The following is a 22,054-nucleotide window of genomic DNA, read 5'->3' as shown; positions in this document are numbered from 1 at the left end:
ATGGAGGCGGATGGGAAGAGGTTCACAGCATTCAGAGATATGCTTTACAACAGCCACCGTAGGGCATAGACACAATGGACAGGGAGGCGCCATATTGACTTAAATGGTAGAGCTTTCTAGTTAGGCTTTGTGACCTGTGTAGCGGTCAAGAGGGAGGAGACAAGCTGTGTCCATCACCTATTGTGAATGGTGGATCCTGTGTCACCAATATATAGGTGATATCTGTCATTGTGATGATAATGATGAAAAGTGATCTGTACAGACCAAGAAGTGGCACCTTAGACTTAGTGGCGAGGGCAAAGACTGCGGAGTTTATGTTTTTATTTTTTAACTATATATATAGGCATAAATAATTAAAAATAACATCAATAAAAATTCTTTTAAAATATCTCTAAATGTTTTTATTTTATTTTCTCATCTCGCCCACATTGGCGAGTCTTACAAGAATTGCATTTTGATGAACTTTTACCTGGTGCCCCCTGGTCTAATTATGGGCATGTGATTCTAGCCCTGTTTTAACCCACAATGTTTGCGGGCTGCACCTGCACAGTCAGGCAGCCTCAGGGGCAGACAGCTCACAGTGCCTGAGGCTGTTTGACTCTGCAGGCGCAACCACCGTACACTGTGGGTTGAAGCTGAGCTAGGATCACATGGCCTATGAACGGCACGTAATCCTGGAAGCGCCCGCAACATGATTAGTCTGGGGTGTACAGGGGTTGCCCGGTATGGTAAAAAAAAAAATCATCATAGTGCATTAAGACTCGCCACTGTGGGGGAGATTTAAAAAAATAACTGGATAACCCCTAATAACATAAAAACATGATTTAAACAATAGGCCATTTTCTGATGACATATTCCCTTTAAGAACTACGCCAAGCAGGCAGAAGATGTGCCAGATTTATTACAGTACATTGACCTATTTTGCTAGACATGTTAGCCACTTTTCCTTTTGCCACCTCCTTGCTGGTTTACTTTACATTAATATTTTGCTGCATATTTGAAGTGGCACATACAGGAGAAAATGCACTGTACTGTAGCCTGGAACCGGTCAATAGGACCATAAGATGACTGCAATATTATCAGTGTACATTTGTGTTATAGATATAGGGATGTAAAGCAGAATTATCAAATTTATGTGTCACAGATTTAAAAAAAAAAGCAGCAATTTACTGTCTGAAGTCTGTACAGTTAGGGTCCATTCACACGTCCGTTGTTTCTTTCCTGATCTGTTCCGTTTTTTGCGGAACAGATCTGTACCAGATCTGTACCCATTCATTTTCAATGGGTCCTGAAAAAAAATCTGACATTGTGCTGTCCGAATTTTTTCAGGACCCATTGAAAATGAATGGGTCCAGATCTGTTCCGCAAAAAACGGAACAGATCAGGAAAGAAACAACGGATGTGTGAATGGACCCTTAGAGTGTATACTAGTGTCTGATGATGGCCCTCACATTGTCTCAGGGTGGAGGATTGAGTGGCAAAAGGTGTGTTCATGAATCGTAATGAGACCCCCTTTTTTAAAAATAATATTGCTTTCTGTCATTTTTAAGCTCAGGACTACTAGTGCAAGTCACATGTAGCTCCCAAGCCAAAGGTGACCACTGTTGTATGCTAGCTGATGTGGTGGAAGCTAGAGCTCCCAGCAGTTGTGACATGACATAGATGAGATAAGCTAATATTTTTCTGGCTCTCATTGACCTTCTAATATCACCAGGAGAAGCTGCAGATTGGGAAATGTATTATAACATGCTGACCAGTGAAATGAATAGTCAACCACATACACTTGGCAACCAGCATGAAATCTGATCTTTGTCAGCGTCAGATCTTTATTCAGAAATGGACTCTCCCTCTAAGCTACAACCCTACAAATGTAACACTATTAAATGTTTAATTAGAATTTTTAGAGAGTGTGATCTGCAGTGTTCAGATGAAACTATCTAGAGATAAGCTAACCGAATCCCACAAAGTGGAATTCAATCTGAATTTAAGGATAAATTCGATTAGCCTAGAAGCCAAATTTCCTCGTGCTTCGTGATAGCCAATCAATTTAACCTGAAATAGTGTAAAATACAAAAAAATTCAAACTTACCGCCTCCATTTGTTCACAACGTGCTGCCAGCTGCCATCTTGATTGAAGATCTCGGCGGGAAATCCCGGGCGTGATGATGTCACCTTGCGCCGGCCGAGATTTTGCGCCAGATCTTCAAGCAAGATGGCAGCGGCCGGCCAGTTACGAGCAAATGGAGGCGGTAAGTTTGATTGAATCTTGTTTTAATGTACATTTTACACTGTTTTTACACTCAGATGCCGCAATGATGTATGAACGGGGCATATGAGGGGTACATCTATGGGGAGCCGCACTATCACAGCTCCCTGTTATTGCACCCGCTACTTACTAAAGAATGGGCTTCGTGACAAAGTAATTCATCACAAAGCAAATGTTTTTGTCAAATTCGGCGAATCAGCTGAATCGAACTTCTCAATAATTTGCTCATCTCTAAAACTATCCTATCATGGTTGCCTGAATAAACTATGTAATAAATATATTACTTTCCAATGTACAACAGTGTCAGGATACTTTCTTCGTCCGGTTAAATAATTGCTTATTGCATTGCTATTGCAATCAATTCTTTTATACCAATTTCTTTTAAAGAGGCATTCCTTCTCAGACATCGATGATCTCCCCACAGGCTATGCCTTACATGTCTGACAGGTGCGGGTCCCAACCTCGTTCCTGACCTATTCTGTGGATATGCCATACATGTCTGAGACAGGAATATTCCCTTAACTCAATTTAAAGCAAGCATTCCAATGGAATTCATTTCCCTTATTCTGTATGACTGACAATATAGAATATAGTGCGTTATTTGGCTTAGACTTCACATAACTTGTTCTCATATTGATAAGATTAACACCGTCTATGATGAATTATATAAGTACTATACGTTCATAAAACATCTTTCTTTCCATGTGTATGCCATCTGCACATACAAAAAGAAGGATTCATTGAATCTACTTAAGGCACTTAGAATTTGGCACATCATTGTCTTATACACAGAGATGACTGACCTCATTGACATAATGCTTGTTGTATGTTTGCGATTATGACATACCAGAATCCATTTTAATAAAAATATTAGTAGGAATTTTCATAAAGACTACAAGATGGTTGGATACAATACACTGACCATTTAATATTCTCTGAGTTCTTGCTGTCAATGGGACTTTACAGGAAGAGTTTGATATTGAATGTTTTGGATGAAAAAATAGCACATTTACTGTTAGAAGAATCCTAATATTTGATGCTATTCCGTGTTCTGGTCTAATGCTAGACATACAATGAAGGTGAACATAGAGAGGGCAATAATAAAATTATTATGTGTTTAAGAAACTTTTTCCACATACCCAAACTGTTTTGGAAAAGGTCTTTAAAAAGGAGTAACTTATAAAAGAAAAAAACTTCTAGCCAGCTCCCCTAACTTGTGCTCCCAGGATCTGTGTTGCACGGACTCCACTTGTAAACACGGAAAACTAAAGTAGAAAATAGATAAGCGTCTCAGAATCCAAAAATCTGGGCTTTATTCAGGAAAATCCATAAATAAGAAGTGGTTTCAAAAAGATCCAATCAACGCACACGCGTTTCAAACAAACACAGAAGCTGAACGGATCGCAGAGGTGTTGTCTGGATCTTTTTGCAACCACTTGGTATGTATAGAGTTTCTTCAACAAAGAAAGGCCCGATGTATGGATACTGAGATGCTGGACTATTTTCTACTTTTGTAACTTATAAGAGCTATGACAGTCTTCTTCTGCAGAAGAGGGATTCAAATGTCTATTTGACATGCACCATGTTTTAATCTGGGATAATAAACATAAATGTGTCTTGCTTGCCTAGCAAGTTATCATGCCACGTGAGCTTTTTTTGGTTTATAACTCTCCACAGTGTATATATTAATTTCATTAAATGGGTATATTGGTAATCTGAAGTTATCCCCTATCCACAGGATTGCATTTATCTAGGGCTTACATTGGGTGGCACTCTTTATACACACATGCTGAATGTAAGTGTTTATTCGAAAAGAGCTTTTGCAGAATATTAGAGGTGGTCTCCACACCTTGACTAGTGACAAGGGTAGAGGTACCCTGTATAAAATAATTCATGAGGAGCTTTACTGCTATGACATACTGTATGTAAAAGAAGGTCCACATCAAATAACAGACTTTATTTTCTGATGTGACAAGTTTTGTGGTCAGATGCTGAGAAGTACATGTAGAATATTATATAACATTCTGAAAATGCCAAAAGAAGTGGGCTTACATTTTAAAGGGCCTCTTAAGAACACAACTGTTCCATTTGGAATAACACATGAAAACTATAAGCTCATTTGAAGGGAATAGGATAGGACACAGAAAAGTTAAGTGACAGACACAGCAAAGTGATTGATTGCCTCTCTAATTATCACAAAGCAGCAGTCCTTGAACAGTGGATGGGAATTTGGGAAGTCACTCATTAGAACACCCAGGAGAAATGTATCCATTAAATTACAATTTGTCAAATATCTCATAATAAACTCAGGAAAAGAAAGTCAGGAGAAATATTGTGTCTTGCCACTATAACTAACGTCTCGAACATATGTATCCATAGCATCTAAAATGTCTTCTACAGGATTTGTAACTATAAGAAATGTTCTTGCATTATGAATATAATAAAAATAGAGGAGAATACAACCCCTAACCACGTTTGGGCTCCGCACCTGGTGAGGGCAACACTTCAAAGATAGTCCTTAAAAAGAAATACACTGATGTAAAAAAATTGCATAGTAAATCTGTAGTTGTTGAATCATCAAAAATAGCATTTTTTATGGTTTAGAATCTGTCACACTTCTCCTATCTTCATGTATAAAAGTAAACTAATATAAAACACATCTTACCAAATGCATACTGCCAAGCATCTTTTCCCTCTTAGAGGTAAAATTTGCTTTTCGGAGGTTATGTTTTCCTCTTGCTGAACCAAAGGGGTGTCCCAGCCCATACAAATTATTTAAAAAATGACTAGAATATCTTGTTGGCTAGAAAAATCTGCCCAAACATGGTCTCACTTACAAATATAAGCTAAAAACTGGAGCAACAGAATTTTCTCTTGATCGGTTCACACTGGTGTTATTGGCTCTTGTCAGATTCTCCAGTATCTCTGACACAGAGACTGGTGCTTCTGCTCTTAGTAAATGTTTTTACTATCTCACCCCTGTCCTAGTTCACAGCAACACTGCTTGTTAGTGCTGTATAATGTCCTCAGTGTATACAAGGGAGAGTTAGGGGAAAGGGATCTCCTTTTATCAATGTGTGCAGTGTACGGGAGACAACTTAGGCTACTTTTACATTGTCCAGCTGAATCCCAGGATATTTGCCAGGCAGAGGCCAGATCTCCGCCAGACTCCATTATAGTCAATGGAGCTGGCAGGCATTTTGGTAACATCCAGCAATGCCGGATCGGGAGAGCTTTGACAGGCTGTTCTCTGCCTGTCTGCCAGAGAGCTGTGCGGCAAATGTGAAAGTAAACTTAGCAACCAGTCTTCACCCATTCTTGAGCTGACAATTAGATATGAAGCCTACATTGGGGAAAAGTGGTGATTAATGGCATATACAAGTCAAATAATTGTCAGACATAGTGTTATTCCTCATGTGCACTGCACATATGATGGCTTATTCTTAAAGGGGTTGTCGCACTTCAGCAAATGGCATTTAACATGTAGAGAAAGTTAATACAAGGCACTTACTAATGTATTGTGATTGTCCATATTGATTCCTTTGCTGGCTTGATTAATTTTTCCATCAGATTACACACTGATTGTTTCCATGGTTACGACCACCCTGCAATCCAGAAGTGGTGGTCGTGCTTGCACATTATAGGACAAAGTGTTGGTCTCTCCGGTGGCTGGGAGCATGCATAGGTACGCATGCGCTGCAGCTCCTGTCCCGATAACCTCGAGTCTGTGCTGCAGCAGTGGCCATAATCCCTGGAAATGAGCAGTGTATAATGTAATGGAAAAATGAATACAGCCAGCAAAAGAGACAATATGGAGAATCACAATACATTAGTAAGTGCCTTGTATTTCTCTACATGATAAATGCCATTTGCTGAAGTGAGACAATCCCTTTAAGTCATCTAAAATTTAGGTTACACTTAAAGATGTCACAAAATATCCCATAATGCACAGGAAGGTTTCCTTTGTTATAAAATGACAGTGCCTGACACCGGTATAAAACAGACATGCGCATATTAAGCATTCATCTCATAATACATGATCACATATGAATTACAGATGAAAACGATCAATTACCTCTCCTACTACAACATAAAAGCAGAACCTTGTAAAGATAATTTGATGAATGTGCAAGTTTTCCTTCTTTCCTTATGTGGTTGTAGTACTGGAAATAACATGTTTTATGGATTACACGGTTTCTCAGAAGAAAGCGGGATTTGTGTGTTCAATTATGCATCTCTTACAGTGGCGTTTGACAAAGCGTAGAGCATCAACTGACACTTCACAGTCCTGAACATTTAACATCTGAAGGTCAAAGCAATTGGCAGCAACTATCTGTAGCCCTTGACCTGTGATGCTCTCACAAGATTTCAGGCTCAGGCGCTTTAGGTTGAAGCAGTTCAAGGCTAAAAATTCCAAACCAATGTCCGAAACTAGAGGGCATTTCCCAATGTCCAAAGATTTCAGTTTTGTGCAATTTTTTGCTAGGTACTCCACTCCATGATCGGTGATGCCTTCACAACCACGAGCATTAAGGTAGCGGAGTTTACTGCAGTACTTGGCAATGTAACGGATGCCTACATCTGTTATCCTCCCACAGTGAGCTATGCTTAGGTACCGCAGACGAGACTCCAGTTTGGCAATTTCTCGCATGCCAAAGTCACTCACAAAGCGGCAGTCACTCACACTAAATTCTTTGATAGATGTACAGTATATCATAATATACCGCAGGCCTTCATCGGTAATCCGGATGCAGCGGCGCAGGTACAGGTGAGTGAGCTGCGTGCAGTGGGCTGCAATTGTATGGAGCCCCTCATCTTCAAGCACAAAACAGTCAGTCATGTCCAAATAACGGATGGATATCTGTTTGCCATGCATTGGAGACAGTTTAATGGAAGCTTCACGGGTCAAACTGATACAAGTCACTTTAGAGCAACCTACAAAAGAAAATATGTATCATTATTATTGTAATTATTATATTATGCATTATTTAAAGCAAAAATTGAGGACCCTAAAACCAATACATAAGGCAAAAAGACCAATGTGTACCATTCATGATATATATATATATATATATATATATATATGTAGTGACAGCATCAAACAAAGGGACACTTCCATTAAAAAAAAGGAAGGTAGATGGTTTTGTGGATATCATTTTTTTATGTCACTCCTTGCATTCTACTTCCTGTACTGGCTCTTTAAAGGGGTTGTCCAGGATTTTGATGCTGATGGCATATTCCGATACGATACGATAGGCCATCAATATCAGATCAGTGGAGTTTAGACACCACACAATCCTGCCCATAAGTTGTTACACTGTTGATCCAATGCTAAAACAAAACAGTTCCATTATTGTATAGTGGATGGAGCTGGTAACTGCCATACTGCTCCCATTCCCTTCAATGGGAGCAGCATAGCAGTTACCAGGTTTGTCCATCGCACAACCGAAAGAGCTGGTAAACTCCAGAGCAGACTTCCAGGACCAGAGCTAGAAAGTAGCAGTTGATGTGCAGGGTGTCAGACGTGTCACCAATAGAAAAATACTAGACAACCACTTTATAGAGGGTGTGACATAAACTACTTTCACTCTAAAGTGTAATTGTATCAACTACTCTAGCTGTCCCTTCTCAAACATGTTTTTTATTTTTAGTTCACTTCCTTTGCAGTTTACTCTTATCCCCCATGCTTGAATCCTACTTCTTGGGTTGTCATTTGTCTGCTGTGCCATCATGCTTTATGGCAGGGAGATGTGTCCTGACATCAGCAGCACACATGACACTAACCACCCCTCTTGTTATTGCCAATGACGCTTCCTATGTCCTACATTACGAGGTTCCAATGTAGGACATAACCTACAGCAACTAAATATCCAAACAGATTTGCCACAGGGTGCAATGGTTGACTAATAACTTCAGAATGAGGCAGTTCTGATACATGGTAGTATTTGTGGAAAGTGATATAATAGCGATATCTGTTGCGTCGGATACATTTATATTAGTGGCAGAACCTCTTTAATGGGGTTGTCTGGGTTCAGAGCTGAGCCTGGCTATAACCCTTTCTTCCCTCATTCAGCATGCTCCCCCTTGCCCTGGGCTGAATTATGCAGGTCAAAAGCTTTTCCTTTAGATCCGGTGACGTACCAGGTCTTACTATGGGTATGCTAGGTGGGGACTTCCACCAAGCAGTGATCCAAGCGACGTCACCAGCACTAATGGGTGGTTTTTAGTGCTGCCTGTAAACACATGAGAATGTAAACAAAACAGCCCTTTCCTGCGCGATTCAGCGCAGGGCAGAGAAGAGCATCAAAGCAAGAAATGCTCCGATGCTCCTTTCATTCATGCTCAATGAGTGAAGAAGGGATGATGTCTAGGTTCAGCTCTGAACCGGACAACCCCTTTAACTTCCTCTTTGATGGACTTTTAGCATGGCAGTGAGTCTTGCTTGACTTTTTCATTAACACCATTCACTTAGAGCAGACATAGATCCTGTGGTGACTCAATTAGAGCATTACACTAATCAATGCAATGCTTTCCTGTGGACATCTTTATCTAGGACTACTACACATATTATATAGGTTAGATAGATAACATCTTACCCAAGTAAGCTGACAATGGGTTTAGGGCCGAAATGATTACTCAATGAAATCTAGTAACTCGACACAAAAAAATGCTCGATGCAAAATTCTGTCATGTAACCAAGGAGCGTGAGTGAAGCGCTTGATATTACTCACTGCTCTGTGGTCACCCGCCAGCCCGCACAGCGCTGCACTGGATCCTGACACATCGTCAGGACATAGTGCATGTAAGCGCGTACTATGACCCGACGCCTTGTGATGTCAGGTCGCAGTGCAGGGCATGAAGAAGAAGATCTCTGGAGTGTCGGCAGCACCCCTACAGGAGAGGTATGGTAAGTATTTTATTTCACTGGTGCTGCAGACTTATGGCTAGGAGGGGGAGATGGTAGAACTGTCGAGGGTAGAGCCTGATGGCATAGGGGGGGGAAATGCTGATGGGGCGGGGTGCAGCTGATAGCACTGGGGGGGCTGATGAGTTTTTTTTTATGAAAATGTTCTTTTAATGAGATTTTCTTATTAGAGTACTCAATTGATCGTGGGATTAATCGATAGAATTACTAAAATAATCGATAGCTACAGCCCCAAATGGGTTATATGTCTATTCAAGAGGTCTTATCATTTGTGCTGACTGCTGCAGAAGGACAATGTTTTGCATTTCATTTTCAATGACTACTGCTGAAACAAAACACGAAAACAGACACAAATTCTAAAAATCTTTAATATTGAGTTTCAAAAAATACCTCTTTCTGTTGTGAAGTGCGCCTTTAACTTCTTGTTTATCTGAACCACCAACATGTTATATCATTATGTATTTGTCATAAATCTGAACTGCACAATATGCCCCCTAACAGTCTTTACACATTGCACAGAAAAGCCTTCATGCATGACGTATACAGACAAATGACTGCAATCTGAGATCTTTTGGACCAGTTATCTACAGTTCACCTTAAATGTTCTCAATGCCTGCCACAGATGACTATATGCCTGTCTAAAGCTGTAAACCCAGCCACATGGCTTTTACAGCCACATTTGGATCCTAAAATTCATAGACTATCCAGTGATTTGAAATAAAACTCCAGGCAAATATAATGCATCTTGATATGCCTACGGCAGGTCCTGGTTCAGCAGAGCTGGATACATGGGGGCACATTTATTAAGACCAGCATTTTAGACGCTGGTCTTAATAAAGCCTTAAACCAGCTGTGGATCCGCCAAAGTAATGAGGAGGTGCAGGCCTCTCCATATCTTTGGCGCATCCAGTACCAGTTTAAATGTAAGACAGTTTCTGAGCTGTCTTACATTTAGACATTTTTGTGTGCCTAAAACAGGCGGCCCTGCTGGCCCGTCCCCTTCACCACCACGCCCACATTTTTAGACCTGGCGTGAGTGGGGAAAGTCGCAGATGCGGCTCAACTAGCCGCTGTGCCACCATCTGCGCCTAAAATACGCCTAATTTAGCATAGTAAATTCAGCATAGTAAATGACCCCCAGGGATTGTTTATAGATAGTATTTTTCTCCTGGTTTAAAAGAATTAAGACAATGGTGTAAGATAAGATAAATAAACTATTTTTGATATTTTTGGAACTGTACAAGGTGAACTTATTTTTCCTTTTAACACTAATCTCTCCTTGAACCTGCTAACATACAGGAATTACTCTGCTCATGTTCCTTATACTTGGGTAAAAGTTGAAAAACTTGAGAACAAAATATTTGTGAAAACAATACTCTTTCATCATCCCACTCCTATCTCCAGGACTTTTCCTGCACCTACTCTTGAATGCTCCTCTCTCAGACTATTCTGCTTTTAGATCCCTAAAATGCACATCTTAAAGTTAACCATGTTACTTAGTCTGCCATAGTGATCTGCACTAGCTGGTATACTTTCACTAGACACCTGTCAAAATCAGTGCATTTTCTTTAGAAATATATAAAGAAATGACAATCATGCCTTTTTGGTGGTTTTTTTCCCTATGAACATCATCTGCATTTTTCCTAATCCTATGGGGCTCTCTTTTCCCAATATCCACAAGCTGTAGGTCAAGGGTGGCCAACCCGCGGATCTTTGCCGCTTCAAGTGTGTCTCTTGCGGTGGAGATGGGAAGCAGCTGCGCAGCCTAATAGAGAACATGGCATGCGCCGCTCTCAGTGCCTACCATGTTCTCTTCACTAGCACAGTGGAGAAGGAGGTAGTCCCTCCCTCTCCACTGTGACACGGCTGCCACTGTCACCAATGGGGAGATAGCAGGGAGCAGAAGGGGAGCGGCTGTAGCCACTGCACCACCAATGAATGTAATTAATTCAAGTATAGGAGGCAGCGGGTGTCAGCGGCGGTATCACATACCCGGCACCCTGCCTCAATATCAGAAATTGCTGCAGTTCGGCGGATCGCAAGCCCTGTTATTGAGGCCGGGTCTGTGATACCGCTGCCGGCACCCACTGCCTCATATACTTGAATTAATATGTTAATTAAATTCATTGGTGGCGCAGTGCGCCCCCCCACCCATTATTATAAATTTTAACTATTGGTTGCGCAGTGCCCTCCCCTAGTATTAGTATCATTGGTGGCAGTGGCCATAGGGTCCCCTCCCCCCTCTTTATTGGTGGCAGTTCCGACCAGAGCCCCAGCAGTGTAATCCTGGGGCTCCGATCGGTTACCATGGCAGCCAGGACGCTACTGAAGCCCTGGCTGCCATGGTAAGCTCCCTGCTGCTGTGTGCACTATGCACAGGGCAGCAGGGAGAGTGTGAAGTCCTATTCACCTTAATAGAGCTCTATCAGGGTGAATAGGACAAGGGTTCTAGCCCCTAAGGGGGCTAATAGTAAATAAAAAAAATAAAAAAAGTTGATATATACAAACAATAAAAAATTAACATATTACATATTGCCATGTCCGAAAAAGTGTGAACTATTAACATATAAAAAAATATTTCCTATGCGGTGAACGTTGTAACAGAAAAAAAATCACAACCGCGCGATGTATAGCTTGTGGCTCCTGGTAGTCATACGTTTTTTTTTCTGTCTCTTTGTGCCCATAAGGTTGGCCACCCCTGTAGTAGCTGAACTACAAAGTAGAACAGTGAGTGTCCATCATTCAACACTGTTGGTTTTAGGTCCCATATTTTGCGCATCACAGTGGTTCAGGCTGGATGATACATGTGGTGCAGGAATAGACACTTTTGTCCAACCTTATTGCATATTAGGCCACACGCACTTTTCCTACAAAGACACATCCAGTAAGCCATGCCTCTTGGTGGGCTAGGCACTGACAACTTCTCTAAACCTAGATGTGCCAAATTTTGGCATGATTTACACCAGAACTTAGGTGCACTTAGTAAATGTGGGCCACTTTATTTATTATTGAGTTGGGTATTTAGTATTGTGTCGGACTGAATACTTTATTTAGTATTGTGTCGGATTGGGGTTCCTTGGACTTCCCTGGAGAGAATGATTCTGAGCGCCCACCAAAAATCTATACAGAACAATGTGCATGTCTATTTGTCATTTCATTGCATCAGAAATAAAGAATTCTTAAAGGGGTTTTGTCACTTCGGCACGTGGCATTTATCATGTAGAGAAAGTTAATACAAGGCACTCCCTAATGTATTGTGACTGTCCATTTTAATTCTTTTGCTGGCTGGATTCATTTGTCTATCACATTATATACTGCTCGATTCTACGGTTACAACCACCATGCAATCCAGCAGTGGCGGTCGTGCTTGCACACTGTAGGAAAGAGTGCCAGTCTATGTGTACTCCGGAGGTCCAAGCCACAAGAGAGGCCAGCACTTTTTCCTACAGTGTGCAAGCACGACAACTGCTGATGGATTACAGGGTGGTCGTAACCATGGAAATGAGCAGTGTATAACGTGATGGAAAATTGAATCCAAACAGCAAAGTTGGCAATATGGACAATCACAATACATTAGGAAGTGCCTTGTATTAACTTTCTCTACATGATACATGCTGAAGTGATACAACCAATTTAACCCCTTAAGGACACAGGACGTACCGGTACGCCCTATTTCCCGAGTCCTTAAGGACACAGGACGTACCGGTACGTCCTGACTTAAAATCGGGATTCCGGCGCGGTGGGGGTTAATCGGAACGGGATGCCGGCTGAAATCCCGTAACAACGCAGGGGGGGGGGTCCCGTATCGGCGATCGCAGAAAAACGCAGGTCAATTCTGACCTGCGGTTTTCTGCGTTTCCGGTCCATTCGGGTGTCCTGTGACCCGATGAACCGGAAAAAGACTGCGATCGGTGGCGTAATTATACACCACCAATCGCAGTCCGAAGATTTGAGGAGGCGGTGCTGGCCCTGGTGCTGAATACTGCTGTCCAGGGTGCTGATTGGTGCAGGGGAGAGAGGCGCGAGATTCAAACTTCCTGCGCTCCTCTCTCCCCTCCTCTTCCTGTCCAGCACCCTGACCGTGCAGCATCGTCCAGCACCAGCTCCTGTGTCCCCCTAATCGGCATCCATCACCCTCCTGCACCCATCGCCACCCAGGTAGGTTAGGGTCAGTGAGGGAGAGGCACCGTTAGGCAGGGAAAGAAGGGAAAAGTAAGTTAGGAAAAAAAAAAGAAAAAGTACTTTTATTCCAAACTTCCATCTATCCATCTATCAGACCCCAGACCCCCCCCCCCCGCCACTTTTTTTTTCAGTAACCCACTGGTGAATTTGATGGTGGAGCAGACGAATCTGTACGCCCAACAGTTCGTCGCTCAAAACCCAGGCTCATTTTTGGCTAGACCCGGTGGCTGGACGCCGGTCAGTGCAGCCAAAATGAGGACATTTTGGGGCCTCGTGCTGCATATGGGTCTAGTCCAAAAACCGAGTGTCAGGCATTACTGGAGTAGGGACGTCCTCTACCAGACCCCACTCTACAGTACGGCCATGACACGCTCCCGGTTTGAGGCCATCCGGAAATGTCTGCATTATTCCGATAATGCAGCATGTCCACCCCGAGGTGATCCTGCCTATGACCGGCTGTATAAGATACGGCCGGTCATCGATCACTTTGGGGCCAAATTCGTGGAGGCCTACGTACCTGGAAGGGAGGTCGCGGTTGATGAGTCTCTCGTTGCGTTCAAGGGGAGACTCAGTTTCCGCCAATATATTCCCACAAAGCGGGCGAGGTATGGCGTGAAGCTATACACAATTTGTGAGAGTACCTCAGGGTACACTTACAAATTTTGTGTGTACGAGGGGCGAGATTCCTGTATTCAACCCCCAGAATGTCCCCCCACTCTGGGTGTTAGCGGGAAACTCGTGTGGGACCTTATGTACCCACTGCTGGATAATGGTTACCACTTGTACGTGGATAACTTTTATACCAGCATTCCCTTGTTCAGGTCCCTTGCCGCCAGATCCACGTTCACTTGTGGGACCGTGCGGAAAAATCAACGCGGCCTCCCTGCCTACCCCCTCCAGGTACCTATCCCCAGGGGTGAGACCCGTGCACTTACCAGTGGAAACCTGGAAGGACACCACTATTGGGCATCGTTGCATGCGTAAAAGTCGTCGCTATAAAAATAACTTTTGACCAAACGCCTTGGATGAACGGTGTTAAAAATATAACATAAAAATGGTGCCAAAACACAAATTTTTGGGCAAAATTTCAATTTGAATCCATTTTGCTGGTAATAAAGCAAGGGTTAACAGCCAAACAAAACTAAATATTTATTGCCCCGATTCTGTAGTTTGCAGAAACACCCCATATGTGGTCGTAAATGGCTATATAGCCGCACGCCAGGGCATAGAACGAAGGGAACTCCATACGGTTTCTGGAAGGCAGATTTTGATGGACAGTTTTTTTTTTTACACCATGTCCCATTAGAAGCCCCCCCTGATGTAGCCTAGACTAGAAACTCCAAAAAAGTGACCCCATCTAAGAAACTACACCCCTCAAAGTATTCAAAAGTTACTTTACAAACTATGTTAACCCTTTAGGTGTTCCACAAAACTAAATAGCGAATGTAGAAACAATTTTAGAATTTAATTTTTTTGGTACATTGCCTCAAAAAAGAGTAATATAGAGCAACCAAAAATCAAATTTACCCCAAAAATAGTCCCAAAACAACAACCACCTTATCCCGTAGTTTCCTAGATGGGGTCACTTTTATGGAGTTTCTACTCTAGGGGTGCATCGGGGGCTTGAAAGGGTACATGGTGAAAATAAACCAGTCCAGCAAAATCTGCCTTCCAAAAACCAGATGACGTTTCCCTTCTTCTATGTCCTGCCGTTTAGCCAAATAGTAGTTTACAAACACGTATGGGGTGTTTCTGCAAACTACAGAATCAGGGCAACCCATTTTGAGTTTTGTTTGGCTGTTAACCCATTTTTTCCAGTAATACAGTAAGGGTTAAAATGGAAAATTTTCCAAAAAATAGAGATTTCAAAATTGTTTCTCCATCTGCCATTAACTCTTGTGGAACACCTAAAGGGTTAACAAAGTTTGTAAACCCAGTTTTTAATACCTTGAGGGATGTACTTTCTTATATGGAGTAACTTTTTTGAAATTTCTATTCTAGGGGTGCAACAGGGGGCTTCAAATGGGACATGGTATAAACAAAACCAGTCCTGCAAAATCTGCCTTCCAAAACCCATATAGCGCTCCCCTCCTTCTATGTGCTCCTGTTCGGCCAAACAGTAGTTTACGACCACATATGGGGTGTTTTTGCAAACTACAGAATCAGGGCAACCCATATTGAGTTTTGTTTGGCAGTTAACCCTTGTTTTACTCCTGGAAAAAATTGATTATATTGGAAAAGTTTCCAAAAAATAGAAATTTCAAAATTGTTTCTCCATCTGCCACTAACTCTTGTGGAACACCTAAAGGGTTAACAAAGTTTGTAAACCCAGTTTTTAATACCTTGAGGGGTGTACTTTCTTAGATGGAGTCACTTTTTTGAAATTTCTATTCTAGGGGTGCAACAGGGGGCTTCAAATGGGACATGGTATAAACAAAACCAGTCCTGCAAAATCTGCCTTCCAAAACCCATATGGTATTCCCCTCCTTCTATGTGCTACCGTTCGGCCAAACAGTAGTTTACGACCACATATGGGGTGTTTCTGCAAAGTACAGAATCAGGGCAACCAATTTTGAGTGTTGTTTGGCAGTTAACCCTTGTTTTACTCCTGGAAAAAATTGATTATATTGGAAAATTTTCCAAAAAAATAGAAATTTCAAAATTGTTTCTCCATCTGCCATTAACTCTTGTGGAAGACCTAAAGGGTTAATAAAGTTTGAAAAAACTGTTTTGAATACCTTGAGGGGTGTAGTTTCTAGAATGGGGTCATTTTTGAGAGGTTTCTATTATCTAAGCCTCACAATATGACTTCAAACCTGAACTGGTCCATAAAAAGTGGGATTTTGAAGATTTCTGAAAAATTTCAAAATTTGCTTCTAAACTTCTAAGCCTTGTAACATCCCCAAAAAATAAAATATCATTCCCAAAATGCTACAAACATGAAGTAGACATATGGGGAATGTAAAGTCATCACAATTTTTGGGGGTATTACTATGTATTACAGAAGTAGAGAAACTTAAACTTTGAAATTTGCTAATTTTTCCAAATTTTTGGTAAAAATTGTATTTTTTTATGCAAAAAAATTAACTTTTTTGACCCAATTTTAGCAGTGTCATGAAGTACAATATGTGACGAAAAAACTATCTCAGAACGGCCTGGGTAAGTCAAAGCGTTTTAAAGTTATGAGCACTTAAAGGGACACTGGTCAGATTTGCAAAAAATGGCCTGGTCCTTAAGGTGAAATAGGGCCGTGTCCTTAAGGGGTTAAGGAATCATCTACATGTTTGCATGGTTGATTTTTCCATCTGAATAGGCTAATCCATGTGTGGCAACAAGAATTCACATTTACTCTTTTTTTCCTCTGCTCAGCTTTTAAATTGAGGATTTCCAGAATTAGAAAAAAGGACTTGCTTTTGTTTCCTCAAGAAACCGCACCACTTTTATCCACGAGCTACGTTTGGTATTGAACGTCTTTCATTAAAACTATATATATAGATATATATATTATTCTTATTTATTATAGTCTGTATTAGTTATAATCTTATTTAATGAGAACAATTTAGGTTTCGAGTATAACTTGCAGAAAAGTGCTAATTAAGGAGTATTGTCATCCAACAAGAAATACTGCTTAAGGCCTAGTTCACACGAACGTATGGCTTTTATAGTTTTTTGCGGTCCGTTTTTCACGGATCCGTTGTTCCGTTTTTGAGTTCCGTTGTGTTTCCGTTTCCGTTCCGTTGTTCCGTTCCGTTTTTCCGTATGCCATGTACAGTTTACAGTAATTACATAGGAAAAATTGGGCTGGCCATAACATTTTCAATAGATGGTTCAGAAAAAACGGAACGGAAACGGAAGACATACGGATGCATTTCCGTATGTGTTCCGTTTTTTTTGCGGATCCATTGACTTGAATGGAGCCACGACCCGTGATTTACGGCCAAATATAGGACAAGCTCTATCTTTCAACGGAACGGAAAAACGGAAAAACGGAAACGGAAGGCATACGGAACACATTCCGTTTTTTTTGCGGAACCATTGAAATGAATGGTTCCGTATACGGACCGTATACGGAACACAAAAAAACGGCCCGTACACCCGCAAAAAAAACGTTCGTGTGAACTAGGCCTAATACTGTATTTGTAACTCAGAAGTAAGAGATGTTCTAAAGTTCCATCATTCTGTCTTTTTATGCCTCACTCAACAAAGGAGCATGGCTTAGGCTACTTTCACACTTGTGTGCAGAGCGGATCCGTCTGAGACGGATCCGCTCATATAATGCAGACGGTGGATCTGTTCAGAACGGACCCGTCTGCATTATATTGTAAAAAAATTTGTAAGTGTGAAAGTAGCCTCAGACGGATCCGTCCAGACTTTACATTGAAAGTCAATGGGGGACGGATCCGTTTGAAGATTGAGCCATATTGTGTCATCTTCAAACGGATCTGTCCCCATTGACTTACATTGTAAGTCTGGACGGATCCGTTTGCCTCCGCACGGCCAGGCGGACACCCGAACGCTGCAAGCAGCGTTCAGGTGTCCGCCTGCTGAACGGAGCGGAGGCTGAACGCTGCCAGACTGATGCATTCTGAGCGGATCCGCATCCACTCAGAATGCATTAGGGCTGTACGGATGCGTTCGGGGCCGCTTGTGAGCCCCTTCAAACGGAGCTCACAAGCGGACACCCGAACGCTAGTGTGAAAGTAGCCTTAGAGGGAATGGGGCTTGACTTAGGATGCAACAATCTTTGCTGAAATTGCACCACAAAGTCAGTCAAGCAATAGGTGGAGTACATTTAGGCAAAAGTATCCAACAATGTACCAAATTTATCACTCGCTGTGAACCACTGGGATGAATTTGGGGCATCTTTAGACTGTGTTTAGTTTAAGTTTATGCTTTCTAAAGATTAGACAGAATTAGTAAAAATTGACCCACTCTATTTGTGGCAGTGGCAGATATTGAAAAAAAAAACACAGAAAATGCTGCCATATCCCTTTGAATGAGCTTCTGACCAACTGATAGTAATTCTTCTACTTTGATATGCTGACAGAATGACAATTTGCCATCAGTTTTTGAGAATATAATACTAATATGGTTACACTTCATGTTGTAGCTTATGCTAAAATGGTCTCCACAACAAAACAGTAAAATTCTAATATGCCTGTAGGAAAATAAATAGCAGCTGCTCCACTACAAATTGACTAGCATATTTACATTTTAGACTGTTTGATATAGAGTCTTGTGGAGGAGGATTCAGTATAACTTGTATTCATTTATTTAAATCTCTGGTCTTTCTGTGCTCAGTCCAGTAGATATACAGTCAGGTCCATAAATATTGGGACATCGACAAAATTCTAACATTTTTTGCTCTATAAGCCACCACAATGGATTTGGAATGAAACAAACAAGATGTGCTTTAACTGCAAGTCTGTTGGCTTTAATTTGAGGGTATTTACATCCAAATCAGGTGAACGGCGTAGGAATTACAACAGTTTTCATATGTGCCTTTCACTTGTTAAGTGACCAAAAGTAATGGGACAATTGGCTTCTCAGCTGTTCCATGGCCAGGTGTGTGTTATCCCAATTACAATGAGAAGATAAAAGGTCCAGAGTTCATTTCAAGTGTGCTATTTGCATTTGGAATCTGTTGCTGTCAACTCTCAAGATGAGATCAAAAGAGCTGTCACTATCAGTGAAGCAAGCCATCATTAGGCTGAAAAAACACAACAAACCCATCAGAGAGATAGCAAAAACATTAGGCGTGGCCAAAACAACTGTTTGGAACATTCTTAAAAAGAAGGAACGCAACGGTGAGCTCAGCAACACCAAAAGACCCGGAAGACCACGGAAAACAACTGTGGTGGATTACCAAAGAATTCTTTCCCTGGTGAAGAAAAGACCCTTCAAAACAGTTGGCCACAACAAGAACACTCTCCAGGAGGTAGGTGTATGTGTGTCAAAGTCAGCAATCAAGAGATGACTTCACCAGAGTGAATACAGAGGGTTCACCACAAGATGTAAACCATTGGTGAGCCTCAAAACAGGAAGACCAGATTAGATTTTGCCAAACAACATCTAAAAAACCCTTCATAGTTCTGGAACAACATCCTATGGACAGATTAGACCAAGATCAACTTGTACCAGAATGATGGGAAGAGAAGAGTATGATGAAGGAAAGGAACTGCTCATGATCCTAAGCATACCACCTCATCGGTGAAGCATGGTGGTGGTAGTGTCATGGCGTGGGCATGTATGGCTGCCAATGGAACTGCTTCTCTTGTATTTATTGATGATGTGACTGCTGACAAAAGCAGCATGAGTAATTCTGAAGTGTTTCGGGCAATATTATCTGCTCATATTCAGCCAAATGCTTCATAACTCATTGGACCGCGCTTCACAGTGCAGATGGACAATGACCCAAAGCATACTGCAAAAGCAACTAAAGAGTTTTTTAAGGGAAAGAAGTGGAATGTTACGCAATGGCCAAGTCAATCACCTGACCTGAATCTGATTGAGCATGCATTTCACTTGCTGAAGACAAAACTGAAGGGAAAATGCCCCAAGAACAAGCAGGAACTGAAGACAGTTGCAGTAGAGGCCTGGCAGAGCATCACCAGGGATGAAACCCAGCGTCTGGTGATGTCTATGCGTTCCAGACTTCAGGCTGTAATTGACTTTAAAGGATTTGCAACCAAGTATTAAAAAGTGAAAGTTTGATTTATGATTATTATTCTGTCCCATTACTTTTGGTCCCTTAACAAGTGGGAGGCACATATGCAAACTGTTGTAATTCCTACAACGTTCACCTGATTCGGATGTAAATACCCTCAAATTAAAGCTGTCAGTCTGCAGTTAAAGCACATCTTGTTCGTTTTATTTCAAATCCATTGTGGTGGTGTATAGAGCCAAAAATGTTAGAATTGTGTTGATGTCCCAATATTTATGGACCTGACTGTATGTGTTGTCTGGGGGGTACTGTTTCTCATTATGGAGAGTGCCTAGAATACATAGCATGTGTGCAGAGTACTGTAGGCCAGGCCAAGCTTGGCAAAGATATTGAGGTTAGCTTTCGAATTAGCTATGCCTAGGCTTTTCTCTCTAGAAAGAAAAATACACAAATAAACTTTACTAATCAATCATCTGAGATCCAGAACTGCTTTGGTTGTGCTTCCGCATATCCCGTACTTCTTCCTCACTCAGTTTTCCTTTCCTTTTGGAAAGGAGACTGGCTTACATGCCTCTTTTCCAAGCATTATGTGTGGACATAAGCACAGCAATAGATAAAACAATGTATTATGAAAACGCACTGATTGAACAGTTCAAGGCTACCACAAAAACTAAGTGGATTAAAAAATAGGGAAAATTTGATCTATAAAGTACAAACACAGCAATAGGTAACAAATATTATTATGAAAAAGCACTGATTGAAAGTTTTGAGGCTACTACCAGGGGAAAATCTTATTACGAAAATGCACTAACAGTTCAGGGCTACCACCAAAAACTCTCTCTTTTAAGAAATGTGCTCATCTCTAGTTTTGTAATATTTACAGTTGTAATATTTGCAAGTACGGTACCTGAAACATCCAAATGCTCCAAGTTTGGGCATAATGATACCACGTCAAACACGGCTTCATTAGAGATGTTGTAACAATTGGAAACTTCGAGTCTTCTCAGTTCTGGACAGCACTGAGCAATAGTGTAGAGCCCTCTATCGGTGAGCCGCCTGCAGCCACTAACAATTACTGTCTCCAACATGAGACAGACGTTGGGGGTATCCTGACAAAGTCTACGTGTCAACACTTTTAAAGCCCTGTCCACGCTTAATGTTTCACCAGTCAGTCGAATAGTCCTCCATAGCCGAGGGTCCCAGGCTAGGTTATACCAACGGCGACAAACCCGTGCACAACGACAAAGTTGGTTTGTAGGTAGGTATGAAAATATCTGAATTATGCATTGATCTGGCAATCGATCTATGTTTGCCTGTTCCTTTTGATGTTTTGATGCAAGGCGTATCAGTGGATGAGTGAGACGTGTGGGAGGTGGCGAATGGACTATAGCAACAGTCTCTCCTGTAATTGAGGATGATGAAGTAGATGATCCTCTCCCATTTTGGAAGCTATGCAGGTTCTGAGGGCAAATTAGTGCAGGACTTGGTGTACTGAGTGTCCGCATGCTCAGGTCAGAATCTGAAAGAAAAAAAAGAGAACAAAACATATTAAAGCTTTTATCCGAAATGAAAACAGGATACATTATATAATACTGAAAGTGGAGACACCATGTATCACATCCAGAGGTTGTTGCTGAAGCGACAGAGAAGATGAATGATATGAATGTGTGCATAAACAGTGAATATTGATTTTCGATGTAATTATAATGAAAACTCTAATATACACACAATGATACATGGCACGACCTCTATTCATACGTATCCCTACAGCAGCATCAATAGTTGCTGACATATTAGCCACCTAAAAAAATTGCTGTATCGTCTTACTCCAAGCCAAACCTCACAAATCTTTTGGGGCATTTAAGAATCCTCTAGGTTAAATAGATGTTGTCTGATGGTCAGTAGCCAATCCACCAGTCTCATGTTTCTTCCAGTACAATAGGGAATATATTTGGAGACAGAATTATGAGTGTTCCCTCAGTAGGTAAGACTCGAATAACGAGAAGCTATAAAGGAA

General features: G+C 41.4%; 1 protein-coding gene across 1 annotated transcript in view; it reads right to left on the bottom strand.

Moving 5' to 3' along the window:
• Positions 1-5,810: 5,810 nt before the first annotated feature.
• Positions 5,811-22,054, bottom strand: part of FBXL7 (F-box and leucine rich repeat protein 7) — a 224,151-nt gene continuing 207,907 nt past the window's right edge. Inside the window, exons 3-4 of the mRNA XM_044295171.1 lie at positions 20,945-21,556; positions 5,811-7,201 (exon numbers count right to left, since the gene is read on the bottom strand). Of these exons, the coding sequence (XP_044151106.1) occupies positions 6,465-7,201; positions 20,945-21,556 (1,349 nt within the window). The 3' untranslated portion in view covers positions 5,811-6,464. The remainder of the gene's footprint in view (positions 7,202-20,944; positions 21,557-22,054) is intronic.

This window comes from Bufo gargarizans, chromosome 5, assembly GCF_014858855.1.
Source record: "Bufo gargarizans isolate SCDJY-AF-19 chromosome 5, ASM1485885v1, whole genome shotgun sequence".
NCBI classification, from domain to species: Eukaryota; Metazoa; Chordata; class Amphibia; order Anura; family Bufonidae; genus Bufo; species Bufo gargarizans.
The sequence above is the reverse complement of the archived record's forward strand: the minus strand, read 5'-3'. Positions and strand labels throughout refer to the sequence as shown.